General features: G+C 35.8%; 1 protein-coding gene across 1 annotated transcript in view; it reads right to left on the bottom strand.

Moving 5' to 3' along the window:
* The window catches only part of N4BP2 (NEDD4 binding protein 2), a 71,052-nt gene that overhangs the window by 25,704 nt on the left and 27,130 nt on the right, over positions 1 to 18,218 (bottom strand). The window contains 8 exon segments of the mRNA XM_021101117.1: positions 1,832 to 2,028; positions 3,652 to 3,697; positions 4,203 to 4,288; positions 4,906 to 6,903; positions 6,906 to 7,276; positions 9,325 to 9,480; positions 14,589 to 14,665; positions 17,445 to 17,533. Coding sequence (XP_020956776.1) covers positions 1,832 to 2,028; positions 3,652 to 3,697; positions 4,203 to 4,288; positions 4,906 to 6,903; positions 6,906 to 7,276; positions 9,325 to 9,480; positions 14,589 to 14,665; positions 17,445 to 17,533 — 3,020 coding nt within the window.

The following is an 18,218-nucleotide window of genomic DNA, read 5'->3' as shown; positions in this document are numbered from 1 at the left end:
TGGTTTACTTCAAAAAATCCTAATGTCTAAAATATAACTTACTATAAAACTTCAAAGGTATCTCTGAAAATATAAAAATTACAATAATTTAGGGCAATCCTGGAATAGTTATTGGTTTTGAATTCTATTATATTTTGGCAATTCATAATACCAAACAATAATAAAAGAAGAACCACAGCAGGTGACACTCTAACCAGTAAAAATAACTGGTAAAGCTAAACACATCACATATCATAAGAGTGATGGAAATAAGCCACCTCAAAAATTTTAAATATTTCACATCTTATTTATGACACACATTATAATCCAAACTTACTAAAAAATTCATTGATCAGATTTACTAGCATCTGCCAGGTCACAAAGTTTCTAGACTGCAAAGGTTTCACCAATAAACTGAAAACTCATAACTGTAATCATCCTATAAACAATTATCTTATTCATACATAATGCCTAATGTTTATTTTGTACTCTTTGCTTTAAAAGAATTTAAAATGCATTTCTCCTTTGGGAAATTCTCTAAGAAGTTTCCCCTGAAATTCTCTTACTGAGGATCTACCTCAGGGGAAACATCCTTAAGATCAAAAGAGTACACCTTCTATTACCAAACCCACAGAAAGATAAGCAAAGATCACTAATAGAAAAAAAAATTAGGTTGGGAAATCAAAGACATTTATTTGTTCATTACTATACTAAGATTAAAAAGGCAGGTTAGAACCATAAAGGTAAGTTTTAGTAGTGGAAAATGGCATTTCAACAAAAATGTCACACCATTTGAGCATAAACTCTAGGCTTTTCCTATTTTTTAAGAAAATCCATTTCCTCAATTTACTACATATGTAAATTGAACAGAATATCTGAAATAATACTAAATTATAAGGCCCTACTGCAGGGATTGTCCTTTGAATTACATAAACATGCAAAGAGGTAATGGTAGTATATTTCCACATTAACAAGATAACCTACAAAATAAATATGAAGGTGGAGGTATTCTTCTTCCTATGCACCAATTCTCTGTATTTCAGCCAATATAAAGGTCCCCTTTGAGCCTTTGAGCAGTCAAATTAGTAAAAAAGAGGTTAAAATGTTTTAAGATCAGCAACTAAGAATTTTTGCCCCTTGAGAACTGGACTAAATAACCTCTAAGGTCATTTTCCTTTTGATTTTGGAATTCTCTAATACTAATTTTCAGAATTCCAAAAAAGGTTAAGAAAAAGAAATGCAAAGGAAACCAAATTCTCTTATGGTTTCATATAATTAGATAATGCTAAATAAAGAACAAAAATGCAGTTCAAAGTAAAGTGAAGGTTCTGTTTGAACTTGTTTAATTGAAAAGTTATACAGAATTTAACATTTAAGTTAAAACTTAAAAGTTTAGGTTAACTTTAAAGTTATCTGAACACAATTTTTTAATTCTCTAAAAAATTGTTTCAAAGACAGATACTTCTTTAATAACAAGACAGCCTTTTCTTATTACTAACTTATGAATGAAATTATCTTCAAATGAAATATTTCTTTTTCATGTTTTTCTAGAATTAAAAAATTACTGAAGTAAACGCTAAAAGACAAAGAAATATGCACCTGCAAAATTAAATCTAAAGCAACAGACTTAACATAAATTGGTTTACTGTTATAGAATATCAACCAATTTTCCCAGAAGCAAAAACCTCCAACTTCAAACTATATTTAAAGTATTTTTTCAATTTTAACATTAACTTCAATCAGGTTAAAATATAGATTCCAGACTAGGAAAAGCAGAATCAAATGAAAACCACAAAATACACATACACTCAAACTAGAGTCAGTGATAAAGGCTTAATATTTATACTTATACCAAATCATGCTTTTCCTGTAAGGCAATTTCTTCTGACATTATTTCTCTGAGTGATACTTTTTTAGTTTGAGTGTTCCAATGATCCAATAAGGGTATCATTTCAGGTGCTGCTAAAGTCTTCAATAATTTTTTGCCTGTTCTCTGAGATGATTTTTGTTCTGGACTGTCAAGACCAGCATGCCCAACCAGGGAAGGATCTACAAAAACAAGATCAATAGTATCAGATCATCCACAATAAATGCACAAATTAGGCACTATTCATTCTGTTCCATCTATCTTACCTCAGAGAGACCCAGAAAACATGATTTTTTTACTTATAGATTATAATACAACTTGAAAGTTTCAAAATACATCTTCACATAATCGCAAGCAAGAAATACGCATAAATATAGAAATATTTCAAATGACCAATGCCATGGCTATCACTGTAAATCAATGTAATGCTTCCCACTCTTTTTCGTATCACATCAACATAGTGAAAACAGTGTACACATACACTGGTGAACAGAGGAAGTTGCAGCCAACCAGAAGTGACCAGCTAGAGCAGCTTTGGTCAGCTCTGCCTGGCCACTCCAGCAACTGAAAGGATGAATATTTTCACAAAGCTGTAACCCACGAAAGGCACTCCATAAATACTGAACAAATGACATTCAGCATAAGGAAGGAACTGAACATTCTAAGATGTTTTATTAGGAGTTCCCTTCGTGGCGCAGTGGTTAACGAACCCGACTAGGAACCATGAGGTTGCGGGTTCGGTCCCTGCCCTTGCTCAGTGGGTTAATGATCCGGCGTTGCTGTAAGCTGTGGCGTAGGTTGCAGATGCGGCTCGGATCCCGCGTTGCTGTGGCTGTGGCGTAGGCCGGTGGCTACAGCTCCGATTGGACCCCTAGCCTGGGAACCTCCATATGCCAAGCGGCCCAAGAAATGGCAAAAAGACAAAAAAAAAAAAAAAAAAGCTAAGATGTTCATTATAACAAGACAATGTATATACAGTATTTTAGCTTTTCTAAGAGATAGCAACACATTCTGATATACTCCTTTGCTTTCCTGGAGAGTGAAGAAATAGCAGACACTGACATCTGAATTACTTGATACTCTCTGGGCACCTCTGGCTCTCCAACAGATTTAGCTCTTAAAGCTACAAAATGGGTATGAACAAAAGTGAAGAAACTGCACTGTAACAATCTCCAACCTGGAGTCCTAATACGGAGTGCACAAGAGAGGCATCTGGAGAAACTCATGAACAGAAGGAGAACCCTACAACAGGTCTGCCACCCTGCACTAATCTCCTAGGACAATGCTGTCTAAGAAATCTTCTAGAATAAAAGATTTCCAATTCGGCAGATGAACCCAAAAAAAGCAGGCTGACTTTTGTGCTCTAATAGTATTAACATCAGTAAAGATTTTGAATAACCAAGTAATATTTCAGTCATGCTCTCAAACACGTGAACATTTTATTGCTCTCCAACCAGAACAGTTTTCTTTCATTCAGAGCAAAATCAGCAACAGGAAACACCCTGACCATATGCATCAGAGCCCACCTTAAGTGCTCCACAGCACTCCTGAAAAGTTTTTTTCTTTTTTTTTGTGGTTAGGTGTGACTTGAAAGTTAAATAATATTAGAGGGGCTTTTTTTCTTCTTTAAGTGTTATTTTATAATGATATTAAATGTTAATTTCTCAACATTTATTTACAAATCAAAATTCTTGGGTAACATATTTTGTGGAAGTGTATTTACAATGAGCTAAAATTCATACACACACACACATCAAGTTTCAACATCAAGACAAGAACACTGGAAGTAAAAATATGTGCTTTACCTTGCATTAACTTGCCACAGGATACCTCTTCTTGTCTTTGTCGCTCCTAAATGCAAAGGCCAAAGAGGATTGGCAAAGGAGGGTGCATTAGAAACAAGCATATATTGTCTCTAGTAATCATTTCCCTTGTAAAACTATCAATCGACCTTGCTAAATCTAATAAAACTAGATAAATACAGTTATATGGTATGATTTCATCTGTTTTTTCCTTGTAGAGCTCTTGTGCTTTTTTTTTTTAAACAACTGTTTATGAAACTTAATTAGTATTGCAAATCTTTAGGGAGTAAAAAACTATTTACAATTTTTCCCTAAAAAAAAAAAAAATTTAACAATCATATTGAGCTCCATCATGAATTACATAATTTGGCCAGTCTGGAAATAATCTAAAATACTGGAAAAAGACCAAAAAAATCAGTAATCTGTTAACTGGTAAAATTCATTCTCTCTCAAAGTCAAAATTCAATAGAATCTTTTATAGAACAGAACAGACTTTAGAAGACAAAATGGACACAAAAGGAAACGGAGCTCTTTATAAAAAGAAGCCTACCAACCATTACAGATTCTTTCCATTTCTCATGAATCACTTTAGCCAGATTCAGATCTATATGAACCACACAATCCTCAACTGTTAAGGACCCTTGTGATGGGGGGAAAAAGAAAAGAAAATATGATCATTACTCATTATGCATTGGCAGAAAATATACTCAATTACCTTATGCATCATAAAACTAATCTGTATTTTTAATTAATAACCTATGTTTCTAGTTCTAAATCTCTTGGAATATTTCTATGTAACACGTCATTGTTTTCACACGTCTTGGCAGGTGCACTTATACAGTGCTTCACATATTTAAGTCACCATGTCCATTAGACTAAACATATTTAATTTATTCATTTCCATTAGTCAAGACTTTTCAGTAAGTATGTTCTAAGAAATTATCTTGCCTTAAACGTACCTAGAGTAGCACCAAAGGATGCAAAAAGATGTGCTTATGCAAATAAGCATGAGGTAAATATCAGAAAAAACTTCAATATATGCATGGGATGAATACAAACTCCATATAAATACTCTCTCTACTTCTTCAAATTAGCTACTTAAAAATCTTCCACAGACACCCTGTATCAAAAACAAGGTGGGCAACACAACTTGCTTTTATGTTTCAGTGAACATATGAAATAGTTGTAAAATTGAACTAGAACTCTCTATTCTATTCACACAAAAACACACACATAGGTAATTTACTTTTTCTTTACCTGAATCAATACCAACAGGGCCAAATAATTCATTAAGCTGAAAAGCCAGTTCAGGGGGTAATGCCAATTCCAGACAATCTATGGTCAGAGATTTGGCCGTCACTGGCGTGGGATTCAACGTCTCGGTCTGATCTTCTTCAGTAAGTCCAGCTGACAAAGTACTCCCGGCCATGAGAATTTTTTCCATTTCCTGTTCCTCTTCATTGATACAGTCTTCTGTGTTTGGAAATTTCACATAATCTTTTGGAAGATTTTCAGTTTTATTTATTTCAGAAGAGTCACTAAAATAAGGTTCTTCCTGTAATTCAAGATTTGAAGTGCTCGACACAGAGTTTAAAATATCAGACAAATTCGAAGACGAGTGTATACTGTCTCCAATCTCTGTGCCTTCAGGATTCTTCTCCATTTCACTCACATTTTTAGTGGCAGTAGCTTTCAGAGTAGCTGGAAAAAACTGCTTAACGTTACATAAACCTGAAAGTTCTGCCTGATTAGTAGGAAGTACTTCATTTCTATTCTTTCGATCTATGTTAGGAAATATACTTGTTAGTAATCCAGGCTTTTCAGTACTTATCGCATTTATCTCTCCCTGCTCTAAGTTTTCCTTTTCTAAATTACAGGCAGACTGTACACTGGTGTTACTGATATCAATTCCATGGCTAAATTCTGGCACAGAAGAATTCAAATCCTCGAAGCTTCCTCTTTGGCTGATAATTTCCTTCAAATTCAGTCCCAGAGAAAATGGCCCAATTTGTGCCTCATCATATGATTTTTTGATATTCTCAAATTCAGTATCTTCACATAATTTAGTTTCAGAATCCAGTAAAAGGCTTGTGGCCCAAATAATATCTTTGTTACACCTCTCATATAAGTCTTTTAGGGCTTCTAATGAAAAGGATCCAAATAGTTTACAAAGAATGTTAAGATTTTCAGATTCATCAGCACTAGTAAGCTCACTTTCTTCAACATATGTGCTTTTGTCATACATTACCCTATATGGAATTGTTTCTTGAACATCTAATTTTGTGTTAATATTGAAAATTTTCGGTTTAAATCCATCTAATCTTCCTGTTAGTACCCTCAGAGAATCTGAAACATTAATTTTATTCTTTTCTAATTTCCATAAGAGAGCAAAATCCTGCGGTTCGGTCTGGGTCCACATGCCTACTTCTATTCCAGGGACTTTAGGCTTTTCTTCTGGAACTTCAGCTAGAGTGTGCGGGCCAATTCCTCCAAGAAGAGCTGGCACACTATTGGTAAAGGCAAGAGACAATGTGTGTTGCCTTTGAATCTTTTTACCGGGACAAGTCTTAGTATCACCGGTCATCTCACTGGGCAGCATTTCAGACCTGCCTTGAGTAGAACTACCCAATGTTTTTAGTTCTTCAGGGTTTGTGCCCCAACAGGCCTCGTGTGCTGTGTATAAGGATACTTCACTCATACTGTTGTTAGTGCCGAATTCTAGGTTGGGTTCATTTAGGTCAGCCTTTGGCATTCTTGATCTGTGCTCTCTCTGAGCTAAAGAATCAGGTGAAGGCCAGTCGCCCACAATGTTGAAGGAGTCTTTTTCCGTATTTTTATAAGTATCATATTTACAGCTATTGAAAGATTCCAAAGCATCGTCACACTGTGACTTGTCACTCTCTACGTTTTCATGTGGAGATGCCTGTGGTTGAATACAATCTATACTCACAGATGAACTATGATCTGATATTTTATGTGACTGAGGGCGATTATACTTTCTGTCACCTTGTACACATGAAGCTTTCTCAGTTTTTCGGTTCCTTTTCGTCCTCTGACCAATAGTCTTATCAACTGGCCAGTCACCAACAAAAGAGAGCTCATGTTTTGGGAGCTTTTCCAGAGGTGATTTGCTTTTTTGCTTTCCAAAGGCTTTTTTCTTTACTGCTGCTCTTTCTTCCAGTATTTCACCAGATGAAGATTTTTCATTTTGAAGTGGCACAGTACTTGAAAGACCACAGTCATCTTGATTATTTCACCAGAGCAAAGAGTCGGTGACACGCTCTCTACAGACCTATCTGCATTGGTTTTACCACACTCTTTTTCCGAAGGCATTTCTACGGGTTCTTCTCTTTCACTTTTGTCTGCTACTCGTACTTTGCCTTCAGAATCAGAAAAGTACATGTCTAGAGCTTCCTGAATGAAGGCACTCTGAATGTTAGGATTCACACCACTTATTTCTTTTCTTCCTTTGTTTAAATCTGCATTAGGGAGACACGGAACATTCTCAGGTAACACAGTTTCTTTGGTCACATCAAGTTTCTTCTCTTCAGTTAGCTCTAGATGCTTCAAAGATGAGGATAAAACATTTTCTTCTTTTTCAGAAGTAATATCTTCATTGTCTCTTGGGCTGTAAGATTTTTTTTAAAGTATTATAATGAAGTCTCTTAATGCTGCCATTAATATTATGATTTAAATTAAAGAATCACTTAACTGAAAGACAAGACACTTAATCTTGCTCTTTCCCTAATACACTAGGAACAGATCCCTTATTGTAATCTTAACACCTAGCACAATGCTTGGCATATAAGAGGCACTCAAACTTTTCTGGAATTGAATAATTAACATGACAATTTCAGTTAAGGTGTTTATATGCATTAAATATTAAAGTCAAGGTTCTAAATTTGTTCCCAGCAGAGGACACCTCCTTGGCTTTTTCCCAACCTGTTTAAGCTTAATATATGTGAAACAAGGTCTGCCTCTATACCACCTGTCATTTGCTACAGAGGAAAATGCTTAAGATTGATTTATACAGTCACGAGGAGTCAACCAACATGATTCACAAAATTAAGTTAAATGAGAGAAAGGGAAGAGAGCTCTCATTTGAGATGTCACTTGCTAAATTTTTTAAAACCATCCTTGATGTTATCTCAGATTCAGAGCACTTTTGCCGAATTACACTTTCAACGCCAGTACACTTTCCTCATTCGTCAACTCATCTTCCTTTCTTTACTGCAGGAGCCCTCAAAGTCCCAACTCTCTCACAGAGCCTTTCAAAGTGAAATCACACCTAACATTCAGTTTTCTATATGCTGGATGCTATTGTAAATCCTTTATAGGTATTTTTTTTTTTTTTTTTTGTCTTTTTGCTATTTCTTTGGGCCACTTCTGCGGCATATGGAGGTTCCCAGGCTAGGGGTCTAATCGGAGCTGTAGCCACCAGCCTATGCCAGAGCCACAGCAACACGTGATCCGAGCCGCGTCTGCAACCTACACCACAGCTCACGGCAACGCCAGATCGTTAACCCACTGAACAAGGGCAGGGACCGAACCCGCAACCTCATGGTTCCTAGTCAGATTCGTTAACCACTGCGCCACGACGGGAACTCCATCCTTTATAGGTATTAATTCATAATCCTTATGAGAGCCTTATAAGCAGTGTTATTATTTTTATTGCCATTTTGCAAATGAGGGGCTGAAGTATAGAGATATTTTAGAATTTGTCAAAGATTACAAAGTTTTGAGATTTGAATCCAGGAAATACAGCTCAGGAGTCTATAAACTTAACCACTATGTAACACTGCCCTCAATAAAAGAACATTTATGCATTTTCTTTTCCCAACCCCTTACCATTAAAAAATGCGAGCAATCCAGACCACTATATATATTTAAGGCTCTTTACTCACTTATTTATTCGGTGTTTTTAACAGAATCAGCACTACCCTGGATTGCAAACTTTCAAAAGGCTATGACTTGTATTACATAGTAAAAGTATACCATGAATAATTAATTTTTACCAAACTAGCCCTTAAGAGTATTTTTTATTAATATCTAAAAAAATTAAGAAGTCATGTGACTATACACAAAATAATAATAGAGGGGCGATAAAGTAACAGATAAACACTGGAACATCAGCAAGCTAAAAAAGAAGGCAGGAGTATTCATAGTAGAAACATGGACCTGTGTAAACCAGAGGACAGTGAAACTTCCATGTATGTCATCATTCATGTAAACTTCTACTTCTCTTGCTAACAACATATATCCTGCTTCAGGTAAGACTATATCTAAACTCTACAAAAAACAAACCTCTACCTTATTTTTAAAACTGTAGGCAGTGATTTCACAGGTTCCAAAAATCACATTTTTTCTAATCGGGTTCTTTTCTTCTTTATAGAGCCACACCTGCAGCATATGGAAGTTCCCAGGCTAGGGGTTGATCAGAGCTGCAGCCACCAGCCTACACCACAGCTACAGCAACACTAGACCGTAGCCACATCTGTGATCTTCACCATAGCTGGCGGCAACGCAGGATCCTTAACCCACTGAGTGAGGCCAGGGATCGAACCTGAATCCTCTTGGATACTAGGTTTCATAACCCATCAAGCCATAATGGGAACTCCCTAAATTATCATATCTTAAGTTTAAATTGTATTTTTGTACACAGAGCCTTTAACCTACCTAGTACTTCTGTCTTCACAAGAATATGCACACAACTCAATACGTTCAATTTTCTCTGGAACTGAAGAACTCATGATTATTGGCACTGAAACAAAACGTTGGTAGTGTTCCAACATTCTTGTTATTTTTTCTTTGCTTACCCCATGAATATTACGCCTAAAAATTCCAGGGAAAAAGGACAGAAGGAACATCAGTAATTAAATTTTAAAAAAATCAGCTCATATAATATCAAGAAAAATAGTGATAATGTTTCTAATACATAAAAATATCACAACTGGTTTATTATAACATAATATAAACTACTCGATTCTAATTTTCATTTTAGTTTAGGATGTCCTAAATTACCATTTTCTTAATCATTCCATACAATCTTTTTCAAACATCCTTTATCAATTTGGAAAAAGCCAGCAGATCTTAATAATTGTAAAAGAAGTTACTCTCAAGCTCTGCAAAAAAACAGTCTCATAAGAATATGACCATCATGTCAAGGCTTTAATTATTAACTAATGAGTAAAAAATTTCCACCATAGAGGTTGCCACTTAAGCCAGTATGGCAGACTAGACTTCCCAAAGGGCACTCCTATTACAATAAAACTGGATCCCATGTGAATTGAAGCAAACACACATTTTAATACCTTTTAAGTTCAAGAAAAGAAAAAAAATTCCTAATAATTTATGTCTCTGGATGTCCAAATATGAAGTCTGTTATATTTGTGCTTTTACTCATGGTAGCTTATTTCTTTGTTTTGTTTATGAGCTCATTTTTAGTTGAATCTAATATATGGGAATACTTAGGCCTTACAATGGGGGGTACTTTCATTCACACAGCAGCTGCATTTACATCTGCCAGGAGGCAAGACAGTATGCTTTAGTCCCTCAAGGGTCTTGTCTTAATGAAAATATCTCAGTTACAACTCTCTTATCTCAGGCTGGATCTAAAGTTTAGTGTCTGGATCCTGTGGCTAATATTAGCTTTTGCCACCTGGACAAATCTGGCTTTCATAATTACATACCTCAATCTTGTCTGGTTTCAGATCACAGAGAAGCAAAGAGATAGAAAATATGAAAGAGAAGTTAAGAGACATAGACATAGAGGATGAAGCAAAAAGGTCAAGTGTACATCTAATCCAAGTCCCAGAAAGAGAGAAAAAAAAAAAAGAGTACATGGGACAAGAAGTAATTTAAAGAAAAAAATGACTGAGAATTTTCCAGAACTGATGAAAGACATTAATCTCCTAATCTCACAAGTCCAACAAATCCCAAACAAGACAAACAATAAGAAATCCACAACTAAAAACAGTACTGAAGCATCATTCCCCAAAGAAAGATATATTGAAAGCAATTAGAAATTTTAAAAACTAATCTACAAAGACCCTTAGAATTATAGCTGACTTAGCAACAATAATAATGGAAGTCAGAAGACAGTTAAATGATATCATAAATAACAGAAACTGTCAATCTAGCATACATACACCCAGCAAAAGTACCTTACGAGAATGAGGACAATAAAAGGATTTTTAGATTTAAAAAAAAAAAAAAAAAAAGAAAGAAAGTTTGACATGAAACAGGCCTACACTGTAAAGAAAATCCTAAAAGATGGATGTCAGGCAGAAGGAAATTCTCAGACAAAAGGCCTATAATTAAAGAAAAATTAAGCACAAAGCAAAAACTACATGAGTGAAAAACACTGTACATTCTGAACGACAGCATGTAAACTGGAAGGGAGGTAAGTATCAGGGTTAACATGGTTGAAAGTCTTTGTATTTGTGAGAAGGAAGGCTAAGAAAATGGTTTAACTTTAAAGCTTTATAATAAAAACTTTAATGTAACTACTGAAAGACTAACAGTAGTATAGATATAATTTCCAAATTAGTAGGGAAGGAAAAAATGAGTAAGAAAATTTGCATTCAATTAAAAAAATCCAAAATTAAGCATGCTAGGAAGAAAAAAATCAAATATATAATTTTCTGTGATAGGAGAAAAAAAATCACAGAAAAGGTGAGATAAATTAAAAGTGAAGTGAAACTATAAAAAACAATATATGAATTATATGAATAACCAAAATAACTGTAAAAGAACTAAGCATCTCAGTTAAAAGCCAGACAGACAGTTAAAAGCCAGCCAGACTGTAAAAGAACTAAGCATCTCAGTTAAAAGCCAGACAGTTAAAAGCCAGACAGCATCTCAGTTAAAAGCCTATGGCATGCGAAAATTCCCAGGCCAGGGATCAAACCCATATCACAGAGGTGATAACACTGGATCCTCAACCTGCTGAGCAACCAAGGAACTCCAACAGTGAATTTTTAAAAATCCAGCCATACTGGTTACAAGAGATACTTCTAAACATAAAGATACTAAAAGGCTGAAAGGAAAAGTATAAGGAAAGAAATAACACTCAAATACCAACTAAAAGAAGATGGTACAGTTCTATTAACATTAGATGCTAGATTTTATAACAAAAATATTAAAGAAAATTACTAAACAAGAATAAAAAGATCCATTAGACTGATATAAAAATCTTAGCTTATATGCACTTGAAAAAATATCCTCAGTATATTTAAAGCAAAAATAGGCAGAACTGGAGTTCCCGTCATGGCTCAGTGGTAACGAACCCAACTAGTATCCATGAGGACATGTGTTTGATCCCCGGCCTCCATCAGTGGGTTAAGGATCCAGCGTTGCTGTGAGCTGTGGTTGTGATGTAGACTGGCAGCTGCAGCTCCAATTAGCCCCCTAGCCTGGGAACTTCCACATGCTACAGGTGTGGCCCTAAAAAGACCAAAAAAAAAAAAAAGGCAGAATTTTAAGGAAAAACTGACATAATAAACATAATAGAGAGATTTCAACACCTCTCTCATAGGAGCTTTTCTTTTTTTTTTCTTTTGATCATAGTAGCTTTTCTTATCCCTCTCTTAATTAATCCATCAAGCAAAACTTTTTAAAAAGTAAAATTATAGATGTAAGCAAAAGAATTAAAAAGTATGATTTAATAACACATTAATACACTATAACCATTATATATTCTTATCAAGCAAATATGAACATTTATAAAAAATTGACAATGAACTAGTAAAACCCATCTTAAAAAAATATCAGAGGAGTCCCCATTGTGGCTCAGCAGTAACAAACCCAACTAATAACCATGAGGACTCGGGTCTGATCCCTGGCCCCGTTCAGTGGATTATGGATCCGGCATTGCCGTGAGCTGTAGCATAGGTCACAGACACAGCTTGGTTCCCCAGTTGCTATGGCTGTGGCCTAGGCAGCAGCTGCAGCTCCAATTCAACCTCTAGCATGGGAACCTCCCCATTCTGCAGGTGCGGTGCTAAAAAATAAAATAAAATTAGAGAATGAAAGTTTCCACTGTGGTGTAGGATCCAGCTTTGTCTCTAGAGAAGCACTGGTTCAATCCCCAGCCCGGTGCAGTGGGTTAAGGATCTGGCATTGCTGCCTAGGTCACAGCTGCAGCTCAGATTCAATCCCTGGCCCAGGAACCTCCATATGTAGGAGGTTGGATGTAGCCGAAAAAGAATAAAAAAATCAGAATTGTATCACACAAACTGCACAATCTTACCTACTGTAGTAAAGCTGATAACCAACTTTTTAAAAAGATAAATTTTAAAACCATCTATTCAGAAATTTAAAATATAGTTATAAGTAACCCAAGGGTTAAAGAATAAAAGTAATCATAATGCAAATTAGACAATAAATGGTAAAAGGAAGGTATTATATATTAAAATTCTAGGAGCAGCACACACAGTACTTAACGTAGTTTATAGTAATAAATGTTCATTTTAGAAAATGACCTAAACTTTCAGGTAAAGCCTTTTGAAAATACAGAATAAACAAAGTAAAATAGATTTTTTAAAAATCAGAGTAGAATAAAAGGGAAACAGAAATGAATTAAACATAAACTTACAGAAAGATCAATGAAGCAAAGATGTTTATTTGAAAGGCCAATAAGAAATCTGATCTCTGATAAGAGTAATCACAAAAAAAAGAAAGATACACATAAATTAGGCCTGAAAAGAGAAACTTAAGCATAGATGCAGGAGAGATATAAAAGGTAAGATAATACTACAACTACCTTAATAAAATGTTTTAATAAATTTGAAAACTTTGGGTGTAATGGATAACTTTTAGTTGAACCTTCTCACAAAGAAAACACAGGATCCAGACAGTTTCATAAGCAAATTCCATCAGTCAAACTCACAAACTCAGAAAGGAGAAAAAGAAGAAATACCTCCCAACTAATTTTATGAACCTGAAGCCATGATACCAAAACCAGGCGAGGCAGGGCAAAGAAGAAAATACTGTGAGTCAATCTCACTCTTTTATACAGATGTGAAAAATCTTGAATGAAATATCAGAAAACCAAAACTAGTAAGGTATCACAAGGATATTAAAAAAAGAATGAAGGTACTACATGTACCACAACATGGGTGAACCATTAAAAGATTATACTAAGTGAAAGATGCCAGAAACAAAAGTGCACATACTGTATGATTCCATTTATATGCAATGTCTAGAACAGGCAAATTGACAAAGACAGAAAAGGAGATTTGTGGTTACCAAGGGGAAAGAGGAACTGGGAGATACAGGGTTTCTTTTTGAGATGATGGAATGTTTACTTATTAGACAGCGGTGATGGCTCACAACACTGTGAATATCCTGAAGTTAGGTTGCCTCTTAGTAAGTACTGAAGTTAGTTTAAATTACCAAAAAGAAAATATCCTGACTGAAGTTAATTTAGGGCTCTCTCTAAGAGAATACAGTAAAGCACAAAACAAAACACATTTTATGTCCATGTCCAGAGTAACATTTTTATCCTTGGGGGAAAAACAGAGCTAGCAGTGAAAAACCTAGACAGCTGAACATTTGCCACACTATTCCTTCCAGCCTTCAAGTCACTAGGCAGCTAAAACAATTTGTTCCTTCCAGCAGTAGCCATGGTTCAGGTAAGCCAAACTCTAGAGTCTCTTCTAGTTTCAGCTACTGACATCATATTATTAATAAGTAATGAGGTAGTGACTATATAAGACAATTGGGATTTTTCTGTTAATTAACTCAATCTCAGGAACAAAAAGATGACAAATTCTTCACAAACTGAAAAAGAAAACCTACAGGCAATACAAAATTTAAGTTGGCAAAGCTGCAATCTAATCCATTTTGTTTCATTCATTATTTATTAGGGGAAAAATCTACATGGAATTTCCATCACTCTCACGAAATTAAAAACACGTTAGATAAGCTCCAAGTTTTACCTTGCAAGTTCCTTTGGTTTGAATTTCCACCATGTATCCGGTTCCCGGAAAAGGACTTTATATTTATGTTTTTGAGACTACATACAAAAAAGACAAACGCATTTTAAAATAATTACTTCCATGAAGTTACAGGCTTCTTTCCAAATTCACACCATGTTCAAACTGAAAGAACCTAAAAGATTATCTTATCTTGATGACTAGGTGCACCATCTCTTTGATCCAGCAACAAACTTCCAGAAATTTATGCTACTGATAAATACTTATGCAAGAGTGTAAAAAAATATATACACTAAGATAGCCAGTTCACTGTTATACATGTACGTTTTGCCAGTTGCCACCAAGCATACTTGACGGCTCCCTGTTTATCTCCAGCTTACTGCTTTAGCTACATTTGTAAATGACAGTCAAGATGATGGACTATTACCTCCCATCTCTTCCACTCCCTGACAGCTTTCTTTATCTTACAAAAGAAGCAAAAAGTGATCCTCCTTCTCTCCTGTAATTCCCTTTTTTTTTTGCTTTTTAGGGCCACACCTGCAGCATATGGTGGAGTCAAACCATAGCTACAGCTGTTGGCCTACACCACAGCCACAGCAACTCAGGATCCGAGCTGCATCTGCGACCTACACCATAGCTCATGGCAACGCCAGATCCTTAACCCACTGAGTGAGGCCAGGGATCAAACCTGAAACTTCATGGTTCCTAGTTGGATTCGTTTCTACTGCGCTATGACGGGAACTCCTCTCCTGTATTCCTGTATCTTTATGAAGGAAAACATTTGACATCTATGATAAGCAGGAGTCCTTTATACTTCTTTTTTTTTTTTTGGTCTTTTTTTTTGCTATTTCTTTGGGCCGCTTCCGCGGCTAGGGGTCTAATCAGAGCTGTAGCCGCTGGCCTACGCCAGAGCCACAGCAATGCGGGATCCAAGCCACGTCTGCAACCTACACCACAGCTCACGGCAACACCAGATCGTTAACCCACTGAGCAAGGCCAGGGATCGAACCCGCAACCTCATGGTTCCTAGTTGGATTCGTTAACCACTGCGCCACAATGGGAACTCCAGGAGTCCTTTATACTTCTCAGCAGAGTTGGGAAGAGCCAAGGAATCAATACTGGAAAAACGCTTTATATTTTCAATTATTATAGAAGAAAAAAGGAAAAGGAAAACATTATAGAAGGCTGAAGCCTCAATGAAAATCAGGAACACAGCATTCAAGGACTCCTTGGTTTCTACATAGGAAAATAAAATGTTGTGCTTTGTGAGATGACAGCAGGAAATTAAGAAAAACCTACGGAGGAGACAAGTAAGGTTAAGGAGGAAGCATGTCCCTATAGCAAACACATTAGTCTAGAAATTAGGAACTCCAAAAGCCAGAAAGCAAACTGAATTTCAGCTCTCAATGCACTAAAATCAAGTCTTTGTTCCCTCTACTGCCCTGCACAGAAGTAAAATCTCACTGCTTTCAAAGGACACATAATTTTTTCAGAAAGGCAAAGAATCATATCTTAAAAACAGTACCAGTGCACTAGGCACAGCAAGGAGGGTATAAGCTGAATGTGTCAAGGACATAACACAGCAAGTACAATGTTCACTAACTAAAGAAACAAACTGAGCTTCAATGTGCCAGATGCATGCTAATCTTGAGGAAATAAACAATACCCACACTCACGAAAGCTTCATTCATCAACTTATTCAATGAATATATATTTACTACATGCCAAGCATGCTACACTCCGGAGATTCAATGATGAATACAACAATGATCCTACCCTCAAAAAAAAACAGAAGGCCTAGAGCCAAATTCAGCCCATCAGCCAGTGTCTGTACAGCCTTAAGGTAGTATCGTTTGGTTTTTTAAAATCTTCAAAAGGGTTGTTAAAAAACGAATATGCAACAGAGACTGTGGCCTGCAAAACCTACAATATTTACTATCTGTGCTGCAGAAAAAAAGGTAGCCAAACCATGGCCTATTGATTAAAAACAGTGTGCTTAATGCTATGACAGAAGGCAGGCTGCTATGAAAGCAGAGAGTACCCAATCCAGCTTTTTTATAAGTCAATGAATGTTAACTTCCTGAAAAAGGTGACATCAAAGCTGGGCAAAAAAAGAAATCCAGCAAATTTGAAGAACTGAAAATAGCTGAGTTTACAGAATTCTGACTTTCTCAGAGTAGTGAAATTTCAAAAGAAATTTGGGAACTAATAAAGGACCACCAAATTTTAATTCTGCCAAATCAGAGCAATAAGAAAAAAAGGTGTGTGTGTATGTACACACACACATACATATATACAAATATACACAAATATAAAATTATAATTTAGGAGTTCCTGTTGTGGCTCAGCAGTTAACGAACCCGACTAGTATCCATGAGGACTTGGGTTCGATCCCTGGTCCCACTCAGAGGGTTAAGGATCCAGCATTGCCATGAGCTGCTGCATAGACTGCTGGCACGGCTCAGATCCCACACTGCTGTGGCTGTGGTGCAGGCTAGCAGCTGTAGCTCTGATTCTACCCCTAGCCTGGGAACGTCCATATGCCTCGCTTGGGTGCGGCCTTAAAAAAAAACAAAACAAAAAAAACCCCCTGTAATTTAACACCACTACCTTTTCATAAAAGACATCAAAAAACAAAAACAACCTCAGAATTCAAAATTTTAATTTCAAAATGTGAAAACTGAATAAATTTAGTTTTATGAAAAAATTATTCCCATTTTTCTTATTTTGCAAAAGACTAGAGAAAGCTCAGTTACATACAGCCTGAGGACTGTGTGCCTGAGACTCATTTATGTAATTAACATCCTCCAATAATTTCAAACCCACTATTATAGATTTATAACAATTAATGGTACAAACCAAAGCAACATATGGCTTCATTTCCCATGCCTGTAGGTTTGTATTATCTATTATTATAGGTGACACCTTCTTCTCAAATGCTTCTTTTGCTGTAAAACAAACAGAAAATGACAAATCACTTTTAATAACAATATTAAGGATTATCTTGATATTTCTAATATTTTTTTCATAATCTGAAAATCAGATATGTACTAATTTTACATAACTACTACATATTACTTTTGAGTATATGAAAAATTAAAGTATAGGGAAATGCTGAATAATAAATACTAAATACCAAAATTATAATCATAGAAATTAAATAAAAACTGTCTGATCTAAGTTTTATGTGTATGTTATTACATGCATAAACAGCATAAATGGCGGAAAAGGCTATCATTAAAAACTGTAACATGAAGGAGGTCCTTTCATGGCTCAGTGGTTAACGAATCTGACTAGGAACCACAAGGTTGCGGGTTCGATCCCTGGCCTTGCTCAGTGGGATAAGGATCCTGTGTTGCCGTGAGCTGTGGTGTAGGTTGCAGATGCGGCTCGGATCCCGTGTTGCTGTGGCTCTGGCGTAGGCTGGCGGCTACAGCTCCAATTAGACCTCTAGCCTGGGAACCTCCATATGGTGCGGGTTCGGCCCTAAAAGGACAAAAGAAAAAAAAAAAAAAAAAAAAAAAAGAGAAAGAAAGAAAGAAAGAAAAGAAAAACTAAAATCCAAATAGAGTCTAGAAGTCAGTTAATAATAATGCACCAATTTTAATTTCTTAGTCTTGACAGAGTACCACA

The sequence above is a fragment of the Sus scrofa genome, chromosome 8 (assembly GCF_000003025.6).
Source record: "Sus scrofa isolate TJ Tabasco breed Duroc chromosome 8, Sscrofa11.1, whole genome shotgun sequence".
NCBI classification, from domain to species: Eukaryota; Metazoa; Chordata; class Mammalia; order Artiodactyla; family Suidae; genus Sus; species Sus scrofa.
The sequence above is the reverse complement of the archived record's forward strand: the minus strand, read 5'-3'. Positions and strand labels throughout refer to the sequence as shown.